Source organism: Cricetulus griseus, chromosome 2 (genome assembly GCF_003668045.3).
Source record: "Cricetulus griseus strain 17A/GY chromosome 2, alternate assembly CriGri-PICRH-1.0, whole genome shotgun sequence".
NCBI classification, from domain to species: Eukaryota; Metazoa; Chordata; class Mammalia; order Rodentia; family Cricetidae; genus Cricetulus; species Cricetulus griseus.
The window spans coordinates 380,220,336-380,240,696 of record NC_048595.1 but is presented as its reverse complement, the minus strand read 5'-3'; the positions used below and the strand labels follow the sequence as shown (position 1 = coordinate 380,240,696).

The 20,361-nt window shown below is 45.7% G+C and overlaps 1 protein-coding gene across 2 annotated transcripts in view; it reads left to right on the top strand.

Moving 5' to 3' along the window:
• Positions 1-20,361, top strand: part of Arfgap3 (ADP ribosylation factor GTPase activating protein 3) — a 44,952-nt gene that overhangs the window by 2,435 nt on the left and 22,156 nt on the right. For both annotated transcript variants that reach the window (XM_027396113.2, XM_027396112.2), the window contains exons 2-7: positions 5,842-5,960; positions 10,972-11,044; positions 13,023-13,154; positions 15,468-15,551; positions 16,560-16,647; positions 19,221-19,280. In XM_027396113.2, coding sequence (XP_027251914.1) covers positions 5,842-5,960; positions 10,972-11,044; positions 13,023-13,154; positions 15,468-15,551; positions 16,560-16,647; positions 19,221-19,280 — 556 coding nt within the window. The remainder of the gene's footprint in view (positions 1-5,841; positions 5,961-10,971; positions 11,045-13,022; positions 13,155-15,467; positions 15,552-16,559; positions 16,648-19,220; positions 19,281-20,361) is intronic.

Genomic DNA, 20,361 nt, shown 5'->3' with positions numbered 1-20,361 from the left:
AGATCCACTTGCTTCTGCTTCCCGAGTACTAGGATTAAAGGCGTGCGCTACCACCATCCAGCTTGCAATATGATTTCTTTTTTTATTTTATTTATTTTTATTTCATGTGCATTGGTCTTTTTGCCTGCATGTATGTCTTTGTGAGGGTATTGGATCCCCTGGAACTGGAGTTATAGACAGTTGTGAACTGTCCTGTGGGTGCTGGGGATTGAACCTGGATCCTCTGGAAGAACAGCCAGTGAATGTTCTTAACTGCTGAGCCATCTCCCCAGCCACTTAATATGATTTCTAAAGCAAAATGCCAAAGTAGCTTCTGGTCATGTCTCATGGCATTTGGCTCTCTTTTATTTGGCTTGAAGCCATGATCTGAACAATAATGAAAAACCCAGTTTTAAATGACTAGAAGGTCTGGGCAACAATAAACCCCCTCCCTTTTAGTACAGTACTGGGGTTTAAACCTAAGGCCTTGTGTATTCTAGACAAGCCTTTTGCCTATAAGCGCACGCCCTCTCTCTCTCTTCTCTCACACCCACACACACCCACAGACACTGTCTCTCTTTTGTTTTGGAGACAGGTTCTCTCTGTGTAGCTAGCTTTCAACTCATTATGTAGCTTCAGTGTGGCTTCGAATTTTGGAATCCCTAGCCACAGCCTTCTAAATGATGAAATTACAAGAGTATGTCATTATCCCTGGCTTAACATTTTTTGTAAATGTTTAAGTTGAGGCAGGAAGATTGGCAAATTCAAGGCTAGACTACATAGCAAGGTCCTTTCACAAATGAAAATGTAAAATATAAGCACAATGTATAAAGACACATCTGAGCTTGCAAGTAAACGTTGCTTAAATAGGACTGTAGGCCTGATATGGTGCTATGTACTTCTAATTACAACACCTGGAGGGAGAGACAGGCGGATCAGGAGTTCAGAGTCACCTACAGCTACAGAACAAGTGTCATCCAGACTGAGGTACAGGAGACTCTGTCTAAAAAAGGGGAGGTTCTTAAAAAAAGGAGCCTTAAAATATAGAAGTCAGAAAAGGCAAAAGGAAAGCAGCTAGATTTACTTTATTTGGAATTTGCTCTCGAGATTTTCTTGGATATGATGACAGTCTGCTTGGGTGAGTGAATGGTCTGGGCTCACAGGCTGCTCCCCGGGGTTACATAGACTGCTCTTGGGTTTGTCAGCACCCACTGTGTTCCATTGCCCTGTTGAGCACTCCATTTACACTGCAGGTACAGGCCTGACACATGCCTTCAAGGAGCTCTGGGTAGTGGATGACAAACAGAGGACTGAAAAGATGATCAGTGAAGAGCGGGTGCTACTCTTGAGAGAAGCTGAGTGAGGTTCCTGGCACCCATGCCAGGTGGCTCATAACCACTCCATTCCAGGGGATTCACTGCCTCTGGCCTCTGAGGGTAACTTTACTCATGCACACACACACACAATTAAAAATAAATCTTTTAAAAAGTAGATGGGGTGGTGTACCTTCTCTGCATAAGCCCTCGTCTGCTCCCAAATTCGACGGCGTTCCCCCGCCCCCAAGAACACTGGAAGGGTATCAGACACTCGATGGTCAATCCTTCGGATTCAGGGAGACGTTTATGCCAACTGAGAGGGCATAAACGTCTCTGTTACCTAATCGTTGCCACTGTTGTGTGCAGAGTCCTAGCGAACCAGTGAGATGGAATTTGGGCCATTTGTTCAAGTGTTAGGATCCTGGTAAATTCCCACCCTCCCGACATGGGGTGGCAGGAGAGATTACAGAGAGAGTCTTTCCATGTTGTCTGGGCACTGGAAAGATTGCTCAGTGGTTAAGAGCACTTAATGCTCTTACAGAGGACCTGGGTTTGGTTCCTTGGCATCCACCTGATGGCTTACAACCATCCATTAACTCCAGCTCCAGGGGATCCAGTGACCTCTCTGACCTCTGCCGAAGCTAGGCATACAAACATGTGGTGCACAGGCAGGCAGGCAGGCAGGCAGGCAGGCACGCACACACGCGCGCACACACACACACACACACACACACACACACACACACACACACACGATGTTTAAAAGTACATGAAGAACTTCATGTGTTATGCTCTTTGATATGGGAGACATTGGTAAAATGCATAGGAGTGGGTACCAAGAACACAAACCACTTAGAGTCCAGTGTAGCTGAAAGCAGCCTTGTATTTCTGACTCCCCTGCCTCCACTTCCTGGGCATGCCCCACCATTCCTTCTCTGGTTCCTGCATCTCAGCTCTGATGTTTATTTCCTTATTGTCTCTAAAATGATGAAGTCCAGCTGTTAGTTTATAAAATGCAGAAAACAGAGAGGTTATGCCCTTGTTTGAAAAGCATCAAGAATTTTTTTTGCAGATTTTTTTAATTTGAATTAGAAACAAAATTGTTTTATATGTCAATCCCAGTTTCCTCTCCCTCCCCTCCTCCCCTACCACTCCCCCCACACACTAAAACCCTACCCATCACATATCCTTTCTGCTCCCCCTGGATGGTGAGACCTTCCATAGGGCGTTATCAGAGAATATCGTATCCTTTGGGATAGGGCCTAGGCCCATCCCCTGTGTGTCTTGGCTCAGGGAATATCCCTCTATGTGGAATGGGCTCCCAAAGTCTACACCTATGCTACAGATAAGTACTAAACTACTACAGGAGAACTTGTAGATTTCTGAGGTCTCCTCACTGAGACCCACATTCCTGGGGTCTGGATCAGTCCCATGCTGGTACCCAGCTATCAGTCTGGGGACTAAGAGCTCCCCGATGTTCAGGTCACCTGTTTCTGTGGGTTTCACCAGCCTGGTCTGGACTCCTTTGTTCTTCACTCATCCTTCTCTGCAACTGGATTCCAGTTCAGTTCGGTGATTAGTTGTGGGTGTCTGCACCTACTTCCACCAGCTGCTGGATGAAGGCTATAGGATGGCATATAAGTCAGTCATCAATCTCATTATCAGAGGAGGGCATTTAAGGTAGCAAGCATCAAGAATTTTAACATGGAACTACACAACATCAGCCTGCTACAAGCCCGCTAAGGCAGCAGTGATTTTCCAGGTGTCACGGGCAGTGAGGCGGCTGAGGTGATGAACCCCTTCCTACAGGTTTTTGTGAAGGCATTAGCACTGGCTGTCGTTATTTCCATAAGAAAATTCTTATCAGGTAAGCATGGTCAGCTGAAAGCTGTTTCTTTTTTTGCCTCCCTACAAACTGAGTTCTCGTTAGAAAACCACAACTCTACTTTTGTTTGAGGTCACATATCAAAGCACAGCCCAGACCCCATTTCTTTTTTGTTTGTTGGTTTTTGTTTTTTGAGACAGGGTTTCTCTGTAACTTTGGAACCTGTCCTGGAATTCACTCTGTAGACCAGACTGGCCTTGAACTCATAGAGATCTGCCTGCCTCTGCCCCCAGAGTGCTGGATTGAAGGCATGTGCCGCCACCACCACCACCCAGAAGATCCCATTTCTTTCCCCCATGTGGCCTGCCTTTTGACGACTCATGATGCTCAGCTTGCCTGCCCTGACTATGCACAATAAACCTCTGCTGCCACTTCTCTCAGGGTAGGGGTGGGAGGACTCCTGTCTTTGACCCTGCTAGAAAATCTTGTCTTCCATGCTCACCTAAAGCCATACGATCACATAATGAATTGTCTCGCCCACTAGACCCTAGGGGCCAGGAACAGCACAGGATGGGAAGTGCACAGGAAAGTCAAGTGAGTGAGCAAGGCCCAGGCCACTCAGTGTCCCCTCGGAGAGGCTTCTTCTAGGCCTCTTGCCCCAGTGCTGTTTCTGTGTCCATTTCTCCCCATACAGCGAGCACCTCACAGGCCAGCATGTGGCCTGGCAGGGGCCAGGTCTTAGTGTGCATTAGTGGATTTATGATGTCATCTACTCCTTTGTACCTTGACTTCTGTCACAGTGTCTGACACGTAGCCCAGTGAGTCACTGTCCACTCTCCATGCCTGCTGTCACTCCACACCCACTATCACTAGTCAGCCTGAGCCCAGCATGGCAACAGTTTTTAGCAGCTTGTAGTTTCTCTTGTTTCCCAAGGTCAGAAGCAGCTTTTTCCCTGAGGGTAGTTTTTACTTTATAAAGATAATTTCCTGTTTGTGGAAAATTTGTAATTCTAACTTGAATTAACTATAAATGTTAAATGCCACGGAAGACAGTTATTAAATTGCGGTGAGGGTTACATGAGTACATAGTATACATTCCATGGCTTGCTTATATAGTTCAGAGAACAACTTGAGGAATTCATTTCTTTCCTTCCACCATGTAAGATCCAGGAGTTGAACTAAGGTTGTCAAGCTTGGTAGCAGGCGTCTTTACCCACTGAACCCTCTCAGTGGCCCAGCACTCTATGTCTTTAAGTAGCTCTGTGCACATTATCAGATAAGGAGTGTTTTCTGACATCATTGTTGAAGGGTCTCGTGGCAGTCTCTGAGCTGTTTGCTTGGTTAACAAACGTTTGCTGAGAAAGGACTTCTTGATCAGAGTGCGTGGGAGCTACATATCCAGAGCTGTTCAGCCAGGCAGCATTAAACACCTGTGCTAACAGAGAAAGCAGGTGATAGGGAAGGCCCAGCCCTGTAGGGACTCAGTGACCACGGAGTGGAGGACACACTCTATCATTGTGACCCGTGTGTCGAATAGTTCTCAAAGTGACATGGATGGGGAGGTTGAGGGCTGCCATGTTTCAGAGAGGAGCACTGGAGTAACTCCCAAACTTAGCATCTTCCATCCACAGACATGTTGGCCCATGTGGGTTCTGAGATCAGGAACAGGGAGTGACTTGGCTGGCTAGGTGTGTCCTGTCGGTGATGCTGCTCATGTTTGTCATCTCAACAGTCTCCGTCTGCTGGTGGATGTGGCAGGCCTCCACTTTCCACAGCTCTTCAGCTAGGACCTCACCCAGCTCCTTGCCACTTGAGCCTGTCCCCAGGGCTGTCTTGAGTATCCTTGAGAAACTGTATCTGGTTTCTCCCAGAGGTAGTGACCCAGTGGCAAGGAGGCCAGAGTGTCTTAGCCTAATCGCAGAAGTGGTAGATCATCCTCCTGCCCATTCTACAAGGCACCTTGGTAAAATGAAGCAGACATTGCACAAGGATATGGATATTAGGAGGTGGGGGATGATTGGGCATCTGGTTAGTGCACCCTCCTCAGACAGAGAGAGAATCACACCCAGAAGCCTGCTATGTAGGATATAGCCACTGCCCAGGTGATGGTATGGGACAGAGTGTGCCTGCAGAGCCATGGTTCTCACCAGCATGCATTTATGTGCTGCGGTCCCTACTGAGAATTCCAGGATAAGCAGTGTTTGAGATAAATCTATATTCTCTTACTGTACTTAATTAATGTAGTTATATATCATTACCATGTTCATCATAATTATAAAAGAAATGTGAGAGTTTTGGAAATCCAGATGACATCTTTTCCTGTTTGTGTATGTACATGTGGATGCTTGGGCACATGTGTGCTGGTGTATAAGCACATGTGTACACATGTGTGTGGAGGCCAGAAGACAACCTCAGCCTGTTTCTTTGAGGCAGGTTCTCTCACTGGCTTGCAACTTGGTAAGTAGGTGATCTGTCGATCTCTGCCTCCCTAGCAACATGCAACCCAAGCCAGCTGGCCCCCACCACCCCACCCTCCCATGGGTTCTAGGGATGGACTGCAGGCCTTCATGCTTGCAAGGCCAGCATTCTGGACTGAGAGTTTCCTCAGGTGTAAAGTGTGGCAGCTGTGCTTCCTTCATCAGTCTGTACTCCAGCCTCCTGGATGACTCCCCTGCTGATGCCAACTAGTTACTAACCCCATCTAATGTGTTTTTCTTCCAGGTATGTTTTGACTGCGGTGCCAAAAACCCCAGCTGGGCAAGCATAACCTACGGGGTGTTTCTGTGCATCGATTGCTCAGGATCGCACCGGTCACTTGGTGTTCACTTGAGTTTTATTCGGTAAGTGAACTTTCTTTTCCTGGCTGGCTGGAGAAATTGCAGTTACATGTATACATGGATGTATACTGTACTCGTCTCCCTGCTGAAACAAAATACCTGGCAGGAGTAATTTAAAGGACAGAGTGCTAGTCATCTTCTTTTGTCTTAGATTCTGGTTCCAGAATGTTTGGGATGTGCTATGTGTCCTTGTCTCATTATTATTATTGATTTTTTGAGACAGTTTTCTCTAGCCCTAGCTGTCCTGGAACTCACTCAGAAGCCCAGGCTAGCCTCAAACTCAGAGATCTGGCCTCTGCTGGGATTGAAGGTGTGTGTCACCACTGCCCAGCCCCTGCTGCTGTCTTTAATCTCTATGATTTGCCTACTAATTTAATACCTCCTGTTCCAGTTTCCAATCTGTTGTTGTGATAAAACACATTTCCAAAAGCAACTTAAGGAAGAAAGTTAATTTTGGCTCAGGGTTCCAGAGAGAGGGAGGTTGTTCATAATGGTGAAAAAAATCATACCAGCAGGAAATGAGGTCAGCCTGACCATCAGGAAGCTGAGAGAGGCCAAGAATTGGGGTGAGGTTATAAGAACTCGAAGCCCACCCTGAGTGACATTCTCCAGCAAGGCTCCACCTCCTAAGGGTTCCATAACCTCATAACCTCCCCAGACAGCACCACCAGCTGGGACCAAGGGCTTTAACAGGAGAGCCAGTGGAGGACACTGACTCAAACCTCATACCTCATGTGAATTGAGTTGGGACGCTGGTTTGGCACTGGCTCAGTTTGCTTGGCCCACTCTTTTCAAGGCTCATCCATTTCCTTTGATGAGGCTGGATCAAACCTCAGTTATCTGTAAACACTGATTTGCTTATCTGTCCAGCCGTGGGTAGACACTTAGGTTGCTCCCACATTGTAGCTATTTTAGTGGAGCTGCCTTGAGCACAGGTGTACACCAATCACTTTGAGAATTGATCTGAGTCCTTGGGGGCAGTACCTGGAAGTGCTGTTGATGGCTCAGGTGGTGATTATATTTCTCCTATTTTGAGGAAGCCTTTCCTTTTACAGAATGGCTGTGCCATTACATCCCCGCCACCAGCAGCAGGGCACTAGGGTTCCAATTTCCGCTCATCTTCACCAGCACTTGTCACTTTACTTCCTCCTCCTCTTTTCCCCTTCCTCTTTCTTTTCTTCCTCCTCTTCCTCCTCCTCTTTATCTTCTTCCTCCTCTTCTTTCCCTTGTTCCTCTCTTCCTCCTCCTCCTCTTCTTCCTGTTCTCACTCTCCTACTCCTGCTCTTTTTTCTTTTCAGTGGTGCTGGAGACTAATCTGGGGCCTCATGCACAGGTGTTGTGCACAGGTGTTTTGCACAGGTGTTGTGCACAGGTGTTGTGCACAGGTGTTGTGCACAGGTGTTCTGGGGTTGAGCTAGACCCTAGGCCAGCACTCCCTCCCTCTCTTCCTCCCATCCCCTCCATCCTCCTCTTTTTTTTTTTTTAATAACAGGTATGATATAGATTCGCAGTAATTGGTGCACAGCATCTTCTTATGTGCTATGGGCCGTCTGTGTGTCTCCTTTGAAGACTTTCTGTTCAAGTTCTTGCCTTGTTGGATTGAGTTGTTTGCTGTATTGAGGGTTTTTTAAATTAATTTTTATTTAAATTAAAAACAATCTTATTTTACATATCAATCCCAGTTCCCTCTTCCCCCCATCCTCCCTTGCTCCCCACCGTCTCCCCGTGTTGTGTTGAGTTTTCAGAGTTCTTTTTGTTTGCTGTATATATATCCCCTGTAACAGAAATGACTTGAAAATATTTCCTCCCGTTTGATGGATGTCTCCGTATTCTGTTTTTTGATACATGTGTTGGAAACTTTCCTGAAATCCAGTTAGTGTGTGCTTTTCAGGTCGTTCTCATAGAATAAGCAACAAACCCACTGCCATGTGGTTTTATCCTACTTTTTCCCCCAGAGTTTTGTAGTTTCAAGTCTTACATTTATGTCTTTGACACTTTTGAGTTTTGGTTTTGTTTCCTAGACAGAGTCTCACTATCCCTGGCTGTTCTCTATGTAGACTAGGCTGACCTCAGACTCACAGTGATTCCTCTGCCCTTGCCTCCTGAGTGCTAGGATTAAAGACATGGCGTTAACTTTTGTTTATGGAAATAGCTAAGTGTATAATTTCATGTGTGTGGGTATGCCGTTGTACGAGCACCCTTGGGACAGAACCAAGGACCTTGTATGTATACAGTGCCACAACAATGAATGCTAGGCAGCTGTTCTACCACTGAGCTAGATCCCCAGCCTCTTTGCACTTTTACTTTGAGACAGGCATTATACTTTGCCCAGGCTGGCCTTGAACTCACTCTGGTGCACTGCCCAGGCTAGCCTTGAACTTGAGCTCTTCCTTCCTCAGCCTCCTGAGACATTAGGAATATATATGTGAGCCACCAGCACCACCACCCTCCCCCAGATTGGTCATTAATTGTTCATATGTGGTGCCACACCCTGTCCTGAGTGGAGGAAGGCCCTCCCTATGCTTGGGGCTGCTCTCCTTTTCCCCTTCCCAGACCCCCTCATCATCACCTGGCCTGTCCTCTTGTTCTCCGAGGTACATGCCCACACATAGAGTTCCAGATCAAGTAGGAGGAGGACCGGCCTGGAGCCTGGAACCTGAACAGCTAGATCTGCTGGGCCTGTGCAGGTTCAACCATATGCCTTTTGAAAGTCAGATAACTGTAACTTAACTGTATGAGTCACACGCTAACAGTTGATTAAAAAAAATAATGTCTAGCTGGGCATTGGTGGCACACGCCTTTAATCCCAGAACTCGGGAGGCAGAGGCAGGCATATCTCTGTGAGTTCAAGGCTAGCCTGGTCTCCAGATTGAGTGCCAGGATAGGCTCCAAAGCTACACAGAGAAACTCTGTCTCGAAAAACAAAAACAAAAACAAACAAACAAAAATAACCTCTAAAAAGCATCAAGCCAAAGGGTCACTGCTGAGGCTGTGAACAGAAGAAAATCCAGGGCACATGTTACCCAGGACAATCACTGCTGAGTTTAAGGCCAGCCTGGTCTACATACTGAAGTCCAGACCAGCCAGGACTGCATAAAAAGACCCTATCTCAAAAGTCAAACAAATGGGAGCTAGAGAGATGGCTCAGAGGTTAAGAGCACTGACTGCTCTTCTAGAGGTCCTGAGTTAAATCCCAGTAACCACATAGTGGCTCACAACCATCTGTAATAAGATCTGATACCCTCTTCTGGCCACTGGCCTACAAGCATATATGCAGGCAGAACATTATGTACATAATAAATAAATAAATCTTTAAAAAAAATCAAGCAAACAAACAAACCATCACAAGCCTTGCATAGTGGCACATGCAAGGAACCCCAGCCCTGGAGAGGCAGAAGGCATCACTTGATTCACAAGTTCAAGACCAGCCAAACAACCTCACATCCCAACTCAAAAGAAAAAGTACAAATGCTCATTGGGAGAAAGTCCAAGCAGCACCCACTTACATCAGTGAGGTGCAGGAGCTCCAGCTCTGGGTCCCTCCTTCCTTCTCCCTCACCCCTGCCAGCTGCACACATGCACACGGATGGGCACTGGCACACACCAGCAGTCAGAGCTCTCGCATGTGATCACTGTGAGCAGTGTGATATAGTTGGTATTTTTAAACAAGTGGAGTTTATGTTTGTAGAAGGTAGCAATCTTTACCAGAGGACAAAATCATTTCTAACCTATGTTTGGTCAGCATCCTTCAAAGCAAGTTAGGAGTGTGTGTATAGACACCAGACATGATACCTGGGGCCCAGCATTCAGCAGTGGCTGGAAATGCCATGGCCCTACAAGCACCCAGGGCGGCACTGTTCATAGAGCTACTCATCTTCAGCTCATGACCAACTCATTCATACTCAGCTGGGTGCTTCTCAGGGGACTCGAGGAAGAGCCTTGGCATGCGTGACACCAGCATGGAAGGGGACACTTGGCCTTGAAGGAAGCATCCTTGCACATTGGAAACAGATGCCCCACCACACATTCCTTGAGACTGTCTGCATTGTTCGTGTAGCTTCTTCCCTCTGAGTTGTTCCCTATGGGACGTCTTTGTTAGCTTTCGTTCTGACACACATTCCAATCTACTTAAATACTCTACTTACAAAATTGCTGTGTTCAGTAGCCATTAGTGAATCAAGGGAGGTCACCTTCTCGTTACCCCATTGGTTAACAAGAGCACTTTTTTCTCAGCACTTGGCTTTCACAGGACTCTGTAGGGCAGCAGCTCTTCCTATGGGAGTGGGTGCTGCTCAAAGCTCCTGCTGGGTGAGCTCAGGCCTCCACCAACAGAGCCTTTTGTCATGGGAGTCCAGGGTTCCAAGGGAATTGCTATTAGCTCAGTTAAAGATAGAAGCTGGAGAGATGGCTTAGTGGTTAAGCACTTGCTTCTCTTGCAGGAGACCCAGGCCCAGTTCCTAGCACCCACGTCAATTGGCTCAAGTACCTGTAACCCCAGTCCAGGGAATCCATAAGCTTATATGTGACATATACTCCTACAACATAGTCATACATAAATAAAATAAATTGTAAAGGAATAAAGAAGGGAATGGAGAGATGGCTCAGTGGTTAAGACCACTTGCTGCTCTTCCAGAGGACCTGGGTTTGGTTCCCTAGCACCCATGTGGAGGCACACAACTGTGGGTAACTCAAGGGACCAGGCATACCCATGGTGCCCTAACACATATGCAGGTAAAGCACCCATACATAGCAGCCACAGTGCTCACCCTGAGCTCCAGGCCCCACCCTTTGGGGTTTTTGAAACAGACTCACATGGAACTTGGGCAAGGTTCCAGCTTATAATTCTCTTGCCTCTGCCTACCAGGTATGAGGATTACAGGTGCACACCACTGTGCCTGGCTACACAGAATTCCCTAAATCCCAGTGCTCTAGGAAGCATTTTTGAAAGCTTAGTTAGCAGTTTGAAGCCAGAGAAGGAAAGTTTTCATGCTGTGGGATCTTTTTTTCCTCCCAGATCCACGGAGCTGGATTCGAACTGGTCTTGGTTTCAGCTTCGATGCATGCAAGTTGGAGGGAACTCGAATGCTGTAAGTTCCTCTGGCTTCCCCTTTCCTCTTTACTAAAGTTCAGTCCCTATGTGTTTGGGAGGTTCTTGGGGGAGAGGCAGGGGAGGCAAAATGTAGGCCCAATGGCCAAAACACCAAAAGCATTTTTGTTCAGAAACGCATTGACTGCCTGTTGGTCTGGATGCTGGGTATCTGGTAATAAACCAACTGCTCTGGTGGTAGAGTCAGAGCACAACTGAAGAAATAAATTAACAAGAAAATAACAGGTATAAGTCCTTTAAGGAAACTGAAAGCAAGTGAGGATTTAGAAGAACTGACATGCTTAAAAACAAAAGGGGCTGGAGAGATGGCTCAGCAGTTAAGAACACTGGCTGCTTTTCCAGAGGTTCTGATTTCAATTCCCAGCACCCACATAGTGGTTCACAGTCATTTATAATAGGATCTGATGCCCTCTTCTGTCATGCAAGTATACATGCAAATACAGCATTCATATACATAAATAAATAAATCTTTAAAGTAGAAAGCCTCTGTGCTCCAGTGTAAATAGAATGGAATGTGTGTATTTACATTATGGAGTGAATCAGGTCTCTAAAGTGGTATATCAGAAACCTTTTTAAAGTGCTAGTGTGTGTGTGTGGGGGGGTGTCATTTCTTCAGTGATATAGACATGGGCTAGTTGTGCAGGCTCCAGTAAATAGCCCCACTTATGCTGTGCAGGCACCCTAACTGAACTCAGTGGGCCACACAAAAAAAGCAAGCCCTGCACCTAACAGAAGGTAAAAATATTATATTCATTATGTATATTATATACATATATGAAGTTGTCAAAGAAGAAAAAGTTATAGCCCAAAAGATCTTTTGAGACACTGACACTCTCTTCATTTCCAAATGGTGCCAACTGGTGACTGGAGCATTTTCAGAGGTGCTCTTCTGCCTGGTGTAAGAAACCATATGTAGTCACATGTGGTGGTCATGCCTGTGACCCTGGCACCCAGTAGGCAGGGGCAAAAGGAGCTCTGTGAGTTCAAGGCCAGCCTGGTCTACATAGGGAATTTCAGGTCAGCCAGGACTATATAGTGAAACCCTGTAATGAAGAATAGTCATTCATTCTCTAAGATGTGTTTGTCTTTTGAGACTATGCAGTGTAGACCAGACTGGACTGAACTCACAGAGATCCATAGTGAGCCCCTGCCTCTCACCAAGGAAACCCTCCTCAAAGTAACCTTCAGGTTGACACAGGTGGGTGGGGCTACAAAGGCCAATTACTCACTCTCACATGTAGTCTTGTGTCTAGTTTTATCAAAATATTAACATTAGGATCTGAGATGGTTCAGCTTGCTATCAAGCCAGGTGACCTGACTTCCATACCTGGAACCCACTTTCTGGAAGAAGACAACAGAGCCCCCCAAGATGTCATATGATTCCCCCATGCACACATACACCCCCATCCATCAACAATAAATGTTAAAAATAAAAATATTCAGGGCTGTAGAGATGGCTCAGTGGTTAAGAGCATTGGCTGTTCTTCCAGAGGACCCAGGTTCAATTCCCACCAGTTCCAGGGCATCTGACACCCTCACATAGACATACATGCAGTGCCATAAAATAAATAAATAAATTGTCACTGTATTTGAAGGGATTTTCTTGTTAGTTTTTTATTACATTTATGTCTTCGTATGTGTATGAACATGCTTGGTGCACGTGTCTAGGTCAAGGACAAGTTGCAGGAGCTGAATCTCTTTTCTCATCACATGGGTCTCGGGGATTGAACTCAGGTTGTCACCTTTGCAGCAAATGCCTTTTACCTGCTGAGCCATCTCGTTGGCCCTTTTGTAGGGAAAAGATTCCCTTTTGTAAGGAAAATTTATTTTAGTACTTTCATGATGTCTAATTATTTTCATTTTCCCTTGTACTTTTTAAGTCCCTCATTCAGTACATTTTGATCATGAGGTCAGAGGTCTTGTGATATTTTTGTTAATTTGCCTGCTTTCCTCTGTAGTCATCCTTCTTCCACCAACACGGGTGTGCCACCAATGACACCAACGCCAAGTACAACAGCCGTGCGGCTCAGCTTTACAGGGAGAAAGTCAAGTCTCTGGCAACCCAGGCCACCAGGAAGCACGGCACAGATGTGAGTTCCTTTGGATGAAGTTCATTCAGTAAAAGGTGTTTTTTAGTCCCAAGCAGTGAAATTCTCTGAAGTCTCCTGTGAGGAGCCAGGGTATAGTGAACCCTCCCCATTAGAAGGACTCTGTTCTGTCAGTTCATATGTGACCTGGACCAGCTGGTCATTCTTCAGTGACAGGGCCCAAAGAGAGAGGCCCAGGAGATGAGAGAGTAAAGAAGATAGGAAAGCTGGGCTTACGAGGTCTTTTACAAGCTGATGGCTCATGCAAACACATTTATTAAGAAGTACAGTATGGGGGGCAGGAGAGATGGCTCAGAGGTTAAGAGCACTGATGCTCTTCCAGAGGACCTGAGTTCAATTCCCAGCAATCACATGGTGGCTCACAACAATCCCTTATGAGATCCGGTGCCCTCTTCTGGTGTGCAGATATACATGGAAGCAGAATGTTGTATACATAATAAATAAATAAAAATCTTTAAAAAAAAGAAAAACATATTATGAAAAAAAAAAGAAGTACAGTATGCCAGGAGGTGGTGGCACACACCTTTAATTCTAGCAGTTGGGAGGCAGAGGCAGGTAGATCTCTATGAGTTCCAGGCCAGCCTGGTCTACAGAGTGAGTTCCAGGACAGCCAGGGCAACACAGAGAAACCCTGTCTCAAGAAACCAAAAAGAAAGAAAGAAAGAAAGAAAGAAAGAAAGAAAGAAAGAAAGAAAGAAAGAGAGAGAGAGAGAGAGAGAGAGAGAGAGAGAGAGAGAGAGAGAGAAAGGAAGGAAGGAAGAAAAGAAAGAGAAAGAAGAAAGGAAAGAAAAAGTGCAGCATCTTATATGCAGTTTACAGGGAGAAATCCGACAGAGTCCGAAGAAAGCTGTCATACAATGGAACAAAGTCAGAAGGAAGCTAATCAAGCAATGTCTTACAAAGAGAACCATAGTATCTCAAGTGTAGCACAGAGTATACAGCAGCCTTGGAACTGATAACCATAGCCCTTTAGGTGCAAGAGTTGAATTCTTAGGTTAAAGTCACAGTTCCCCCAAGACCCTGACCCCAGGCTGTTACTGGTTCTGCCAGTAATCCAGGTCACATTCCTTCTGCAGATCAACCCAGCTCTCAACACACATGGGCACTGAGGATCACTGCTGGAGACTTTAGGTTCCTTCCAGCCTTGGGTCACACAAGTCATGTTTCCATTAACTAATCAATGCATAACTTTGTTTAATGAGTGTTTTTCCAGTTAAAGAGCCCTCATTTTAATACCAGGTGTGCTGACTCCACATTGGAATCCCAGCACTTACGAGGCAGAAGCTGGAGGAATCCATCTCAGAAAACAAAGATAGGCAAACAAGGTGGCTCACACCTAGGATCCTAGAAGGAAGAGGCAGGTGGATCACTTCACTTTGAGGCCTGTCTGATCTACATAATTGAGTTCTAGGCCAGTCAAGGTCTTGAAAATGAAAATCAGTCAATCATAAAAGGATAACCTCATTTAATGGGCTTAAGTTCAGTGATAGAATGCTTGTTGCCTAGTATGCGAAAGACCCTGGGCTTCTACTAAATGCATCAAAAGAATTAATTAATTGCCAACCTTGTTTGATATATATTGGTGACATGTGAGCATTGACCACACATACACAGAAGCCATAGCTCAGGGCTTCTCTGGAAGCCTTGGAGCCCGAGACAGCTGCTCAGCCCTTGGGGCTATGTTAACATGGAAACTGTTAGTAGAACAAAAGGCATTGCAATGAGAAAGGCATCCCCTGATGGGGCATAGGAAGGCCACTCTGCTCAGCCCTTGGGGCTATGTTAACATGGAAACTGTTAGTAGAACAAAAGGCATTGCAATGAGAAAGGCATCCCCTGATGGGGCATAGGAAGGCCACTCATTTGTGAGTCTGAGGACTAAAGCACAGGGCAGTGTGGACAGTGTGCCTGCTTTCTACTTCTGCCAGGAACATGCTTTTCCCACAGCTCATCTTTGCTGTGTGTCTGGAGATGGATTGAAAGTCAGGAATGTTGAGCTGAGGTCGCAAGCAGCCTCGGTGAGGACGGAAATGCTAGGTGTGGAATCCAGGCTGGGCATGGTCACTGTTTTAGAACCTGTACTTATATCTAAAAGGGTTTCAGGAGCTAGGGTCCTTGACCTCGTGGGGGTGTGGAACTTTTTAGAGTGACAGCTTTTTTTCCAGTGTGTTCAGGTCCCTGTTTAGACACACTGGTGTTGTGGGTGAGGGACTAGACAGTGTCCCTACAAACTCCAGAGGGAAGGAGAGAGCTAAGGTAAACTCCCTGCTAAGCTCTACTTTGTTTTCCTTCCAGCTGTGGCTTGACAGCTGTGCAGCCCCACCTGTGTCCCCTCCCCCAAAGGAAGAGGATTTTTTCGCTGCTCATGCCTCTCAGGAGGTAAGTTTGCTGCTTTGTTCTTAAGGTTTATTTTAGATGATGTGTCTATGTGTGGGCCATATGTGCATGTGGGTACAGTACTCGTGGAGTTCAGAAGAGGGTGACAGACTCTTGGAGCTGGAGTGAAAGGTAGTTGTGAGCCTCCCTAATGGGTCCTGGGATTAAAAGCATTGCAAACTTTTAACCACTGAACAATCTGTCTGGCTATTCGTCACATAATTTTAGAATGTGCTTATTCTGAAAGTCATAACAAGCAGGTGTTTGAGATGTTTCAGGAAGATACAGACTGCTTGACCAGTTTCCTGTGCTGTTCTCCATTTGTGGCTTCTGGCTCAGGGTCTAACCTGGGACCAGCAGTACACCCTGCCACGGTTCATAGGAGAGGTATACACATCCAGGAAAGCAAGCCCCCCCCCCCCCGCCCATCCTGTTTCAGGGACAGTCTGGAAGTGGCATCCACACCGCTGCTCCAGTCTTGCTAGCTGGAACAAAGTCACCTCTGTACCTAGCTACTTGCTCAGTTTTAAAATTAAGTTATATGTTCATACCTGTCATGGTAGTACATACCCAAGATGATCAGCTTATGATGAGAGATTTATGGTGATTCAGGTTTGGAGATTACAGTCCTGTATAGGCAGAGTTGTCTGTCTAGACCCTCCAGTGGTCAAAGCCGGGGCAGTCCAAATCACAAAATAAGTGTTGCATTACTGTAGGGGACACTGTAACCTGTTAGGGACTGGCTACATGTATGCCTGACATCTGCCACAGTACCAAGTTCTATGCCAATCTGGGATTCATGAGACTGTCTCATGAAACATACAAAACAAACAAACAAAAAAAGATAGGTCAAGGGAGACATTGGAAACTAAAGCAGGGATGAGGACAGAGGCTTTTGGGAGTCTTGCCACTGCACATCCTCAAAAGGGGCTCCACACTGCTACCCCATGCTGTTTGTTGTAGCAGTGAGCCCTTGCTTCCCTGCTAATGACTTCTCTCACCCTGCTGCAGGTCAGTGGTGCTGTGCAGGTATCGGCGAAGCCAGAACCCGCTCCCTTAATGCCGTGGGCAGTGGAAACCACTCCAGAAAAAAATGAAGGTGGGGTTCAGGAAGTCAACACAGAATGTTGTTCTGTGGTCGAGTGGCCAAGATGAAAATGCTAAAATGAAAATAGAAAACTTTTGTGTTAGCCCATGGACTCAAAAGACATTCTGACCAAGATGTTAACTAGAGAGTAGAATAATTGGATCATTAGTTTCTGCTTTGGTACAGTATTAAGTGTAGACTTCTTTTTGTTTGTTTGTTTTGTTTTTTAATACAGGGTTTCAGTTTTTAGCTCTGACTGTCCTAGAACTTGCTTTGCAGACAAGGCTGGCCTCAAACTCACAGAAGTCTGCCTGCCTCTGCCTCCTGAGTGCTGGAGTTAAAAGCGTGTGCCACTACTACCTGGCTAAGTGAACTTTTATAATTAGAAAACAAGATTTCAGCGTTCTTTTTAAAATTTAGTTTAATATATTTTTAAGGTGAGGTCTCACTGTGTAGCCCTGGCTGTCCTGGAGCTCTCTGTGTAGACCAGACTGGCATCAAATTTGCAGAGATCCATCTGCCTCTGCCTCTGGAGTACTGTGATTAAAAGTCTGTGCCACTATGCCTAGCTAAGATTTCTGTTTTAAGTCTGTTTAATAAATATTTCAGTTAGTAAGTCACATACACTTGGTGACTATATTGCCAAACTATTTATTTTTGAGGCAGAGTCTCATGAAGTACAGGCTGTCCAGAAATTCACTAGGTCACTGAGGATAACTGAACTCCTGATCCTCCTGCCTCTACCTCCTGAGTGCTGGGATCACAGCATGCACCACCACTCCAGGCTGTCTATGCACTGTAAATATGCTGTCAATCACTTACACACTAGACATGACCTAGGTGCCCCCTGTGTTCTAAAGCTGAACATCTTATATCAGTCCAAATGTCACAGTAAGTTAACAATAAAATGTACCTTTGACAGCCAAGCAGCGAACTTGGGATGTAAGACCCAGGAAAGACATGCTGGCTTGTGGAGGCCCAGTGCCAGCCTTTGGGTTGAGATGCAATAAGACAATTTCAGAAAAGGATTCTGCTGCAAGGATTAAAGTTGGTGCTGTCTGTCATGGGAAGGGTGGTAGGAGAAAGTGGCTCCAGAAGCCAGGAGTCAGGACTCTAAGGTAACCCCCACATGGCTGCTCTTCACCTGTGGCTTACAGCCTATAGATTTCTTTTTCTTTTTTCTTTTCTTTTTCTTTTTCTTTTTTCTTTTTTTTCTTTTTTTTTTCTTTTTTTTTTTTTTGAGTCAGGGTTTCTCCATGTAGCCCTGGCTGTTCTGGAACTCACTCTGTTGACCAGGCTGGCCTCAAACTCACAGAGATCCTCCTGCCTCTGCCTCTTGAGTGCTGGGATTAAAGGCATGGGCCACCACCACCTGGATATGTGGATTTCTTTTTTGTATCCTGTGGTTGAGATGCCTTGGAGAAAGACAGAAGTCCAGCCTGGCATTCTCCCCCATCCCTTCTTTCTCTCCTGGGGGTGTAGCTCCAGGGGCAGCCATTGGCCACGCCCAACACAACTGCCTTCTGCACTTTGTCTCCCGTCTAGCACAGTACACCCTGTTCTGGAGATTTCTGTGTCCCTTGGGTTGCGCACAACATGAGTCCCAGTGGAGGGAAGTGATATAGTACATGTGTCATGTACAGTACAGAGAACTCAGTGCCATAATGTAAACCACCAAATGATGAGGTAGAATTCTGAGGCCAGAGTGGGGCACACACCCACAGTCTTGACATTGAGAGGCAAAGTCAGGAAAGTTGGGGTTCAGTGTCATCATTGACTACCTAGGGAGTTCAAGGCCAGCCTGAGCTATTTGAAACCCTGTCCAAAAAAATTACAAAGTAGAATTCTGAATGGTAGCTGTTGAAAAGACACTTAATTTTCACTCTATAAAATTATTTTAAACATTTGCATTTTGATGGACTTTTCATGCCTTTTTTTTTTTTTTAAAGACAGAGTCCCACAAAGCCCAGGTTGCCTCACACTTGCTATATAGCTGAGGATGATTTTGAACTTCTGATTGTTCTGCCTCCACCTCCTGAGTGCAGGAGGACACCAGCATGCCCAGCTCTTATAGCAATCTTAAGTCAAATTGCCTATGACAGGGAGTGGGTTGTGGGGAGGGTGGTAATGGAATAAGGGGTCTAGTTGGAGAGGGGAAAGACTGCCATGATTTACACCTTAGGATAACTACAGCTGTTAACATTGTCTCATAGAAGAGAGGTTTCAAATGTGTCTAACACAGAGAGGTGGTAATGTTTTATGTGATACATGGCCACTACACACTGTGTACATTGCTGAAATGTTACAGTGTGTATCATGAATATGTCAGCTGAAAAGAAAAAATATTTAAAAAAAATGAAGGGCTCACACTTTTAATCCCAGTACTCTGAAGGCAGAGACAGGTGGATCTCTGTAAATCTGAGGCCAGCCTGATTGACATAGTGAAACCCTGTCTTTAAATGATAATGAAAGGGTAGCTCAGTGGTAGAGAACCAGCTTGGCCATGTGCACCATCAAAAAATATAACGATGGAACAGATCACAGAGCTGGAACACAAAGTGAACATCGGTGTTTTACATTTTCAGGTGGACCAGAGCAAGGGCCAAGTGTGGAAGGTCTGAACGCTCCAGGGAAGGCTGCAGTAGGTAATGTACTAAGGGTCTGGGGTCCACCTTTGCATTCTGCCTATCTCAGTTCTTACAGTGATTCAACATTGTGACTGAACCCATTAGTGAATTTTATCAGGCAAAACTGCTAGTCCATGTAGCCATTGTTGCTGTGCACCTTGTAAAGGCTGCTTCACAAGCATGCCCACTAGCCGGGCTCAGAGCCCTTGCACCACCCTTCATCAGACACTCAGCATTTTCTCCTTGTTCTGAACTTCAAAGCAATGTCTTCGTTTTAAGGAATTGTAATCTGATATTGATGTGTATTACATTTTTTTGGGGGGGATTTTCGAGACAGGGTTTCTCTGTGTAGCTTTGGAGCCTATCCTGGCACTCGCTCTGTAGACCAGGCTGGCCTCGAACTCACAAAGATCCGCCTGCCTCTGCCTCCCAAGTGCTAGGATTAAAGGCGTGGGCCACCAACACCTGGCTGTATTACATTCTTATGTATTGGAAAGTAGCCACACTGATGGAAAATAACTAATCCTTTTGGTCATTTTCATCATCTATCAGATCCCTCAGAGTCAGGAAGAGGTTGAGACAGGTGCAATAGGAGTCTAACACAGAGCAATGGAAAAAGAAAGCTCCCCATGGGTATCCTTTTCACCCTTGAAGTCTAAGCACTAGTCTCCTCTTAGGGCCGAAGATTGCAGTCTGTGTACTGGGGGATTTATGTTCCCCCACCACACCGTAGAGGGGTGTGTGTGCGTGTGTCTGTGTGTGTGTGTTTGTGTGTCTGTGTGTTGGAGTGGAATTATGTATACTAGGCAAGGGCTCTTCCACTGAGCTGTACTCCCAGCCCCAAGCTTTATTCTTCCTAGGTCACCAAAACATAATTTTAAAACCAGAATATATAACTGTGTATTGAAAATATCTCAGAAAAGCTGAGCAGTAGTGGTTCACTCCTTCAATCCCAGCTCTTTCGAGGCAGAGGCAGGCTGATCCCTGTGAATTCAAGGACAGCCTGGTCTACAGAGCAAGTTCCAGGTAGCCTGGTCTACACAGAGAAACCCTATCTCAAAAAAAAAAGAAAAGAAAGGAAGAAAGGAAGGAAGAAAGA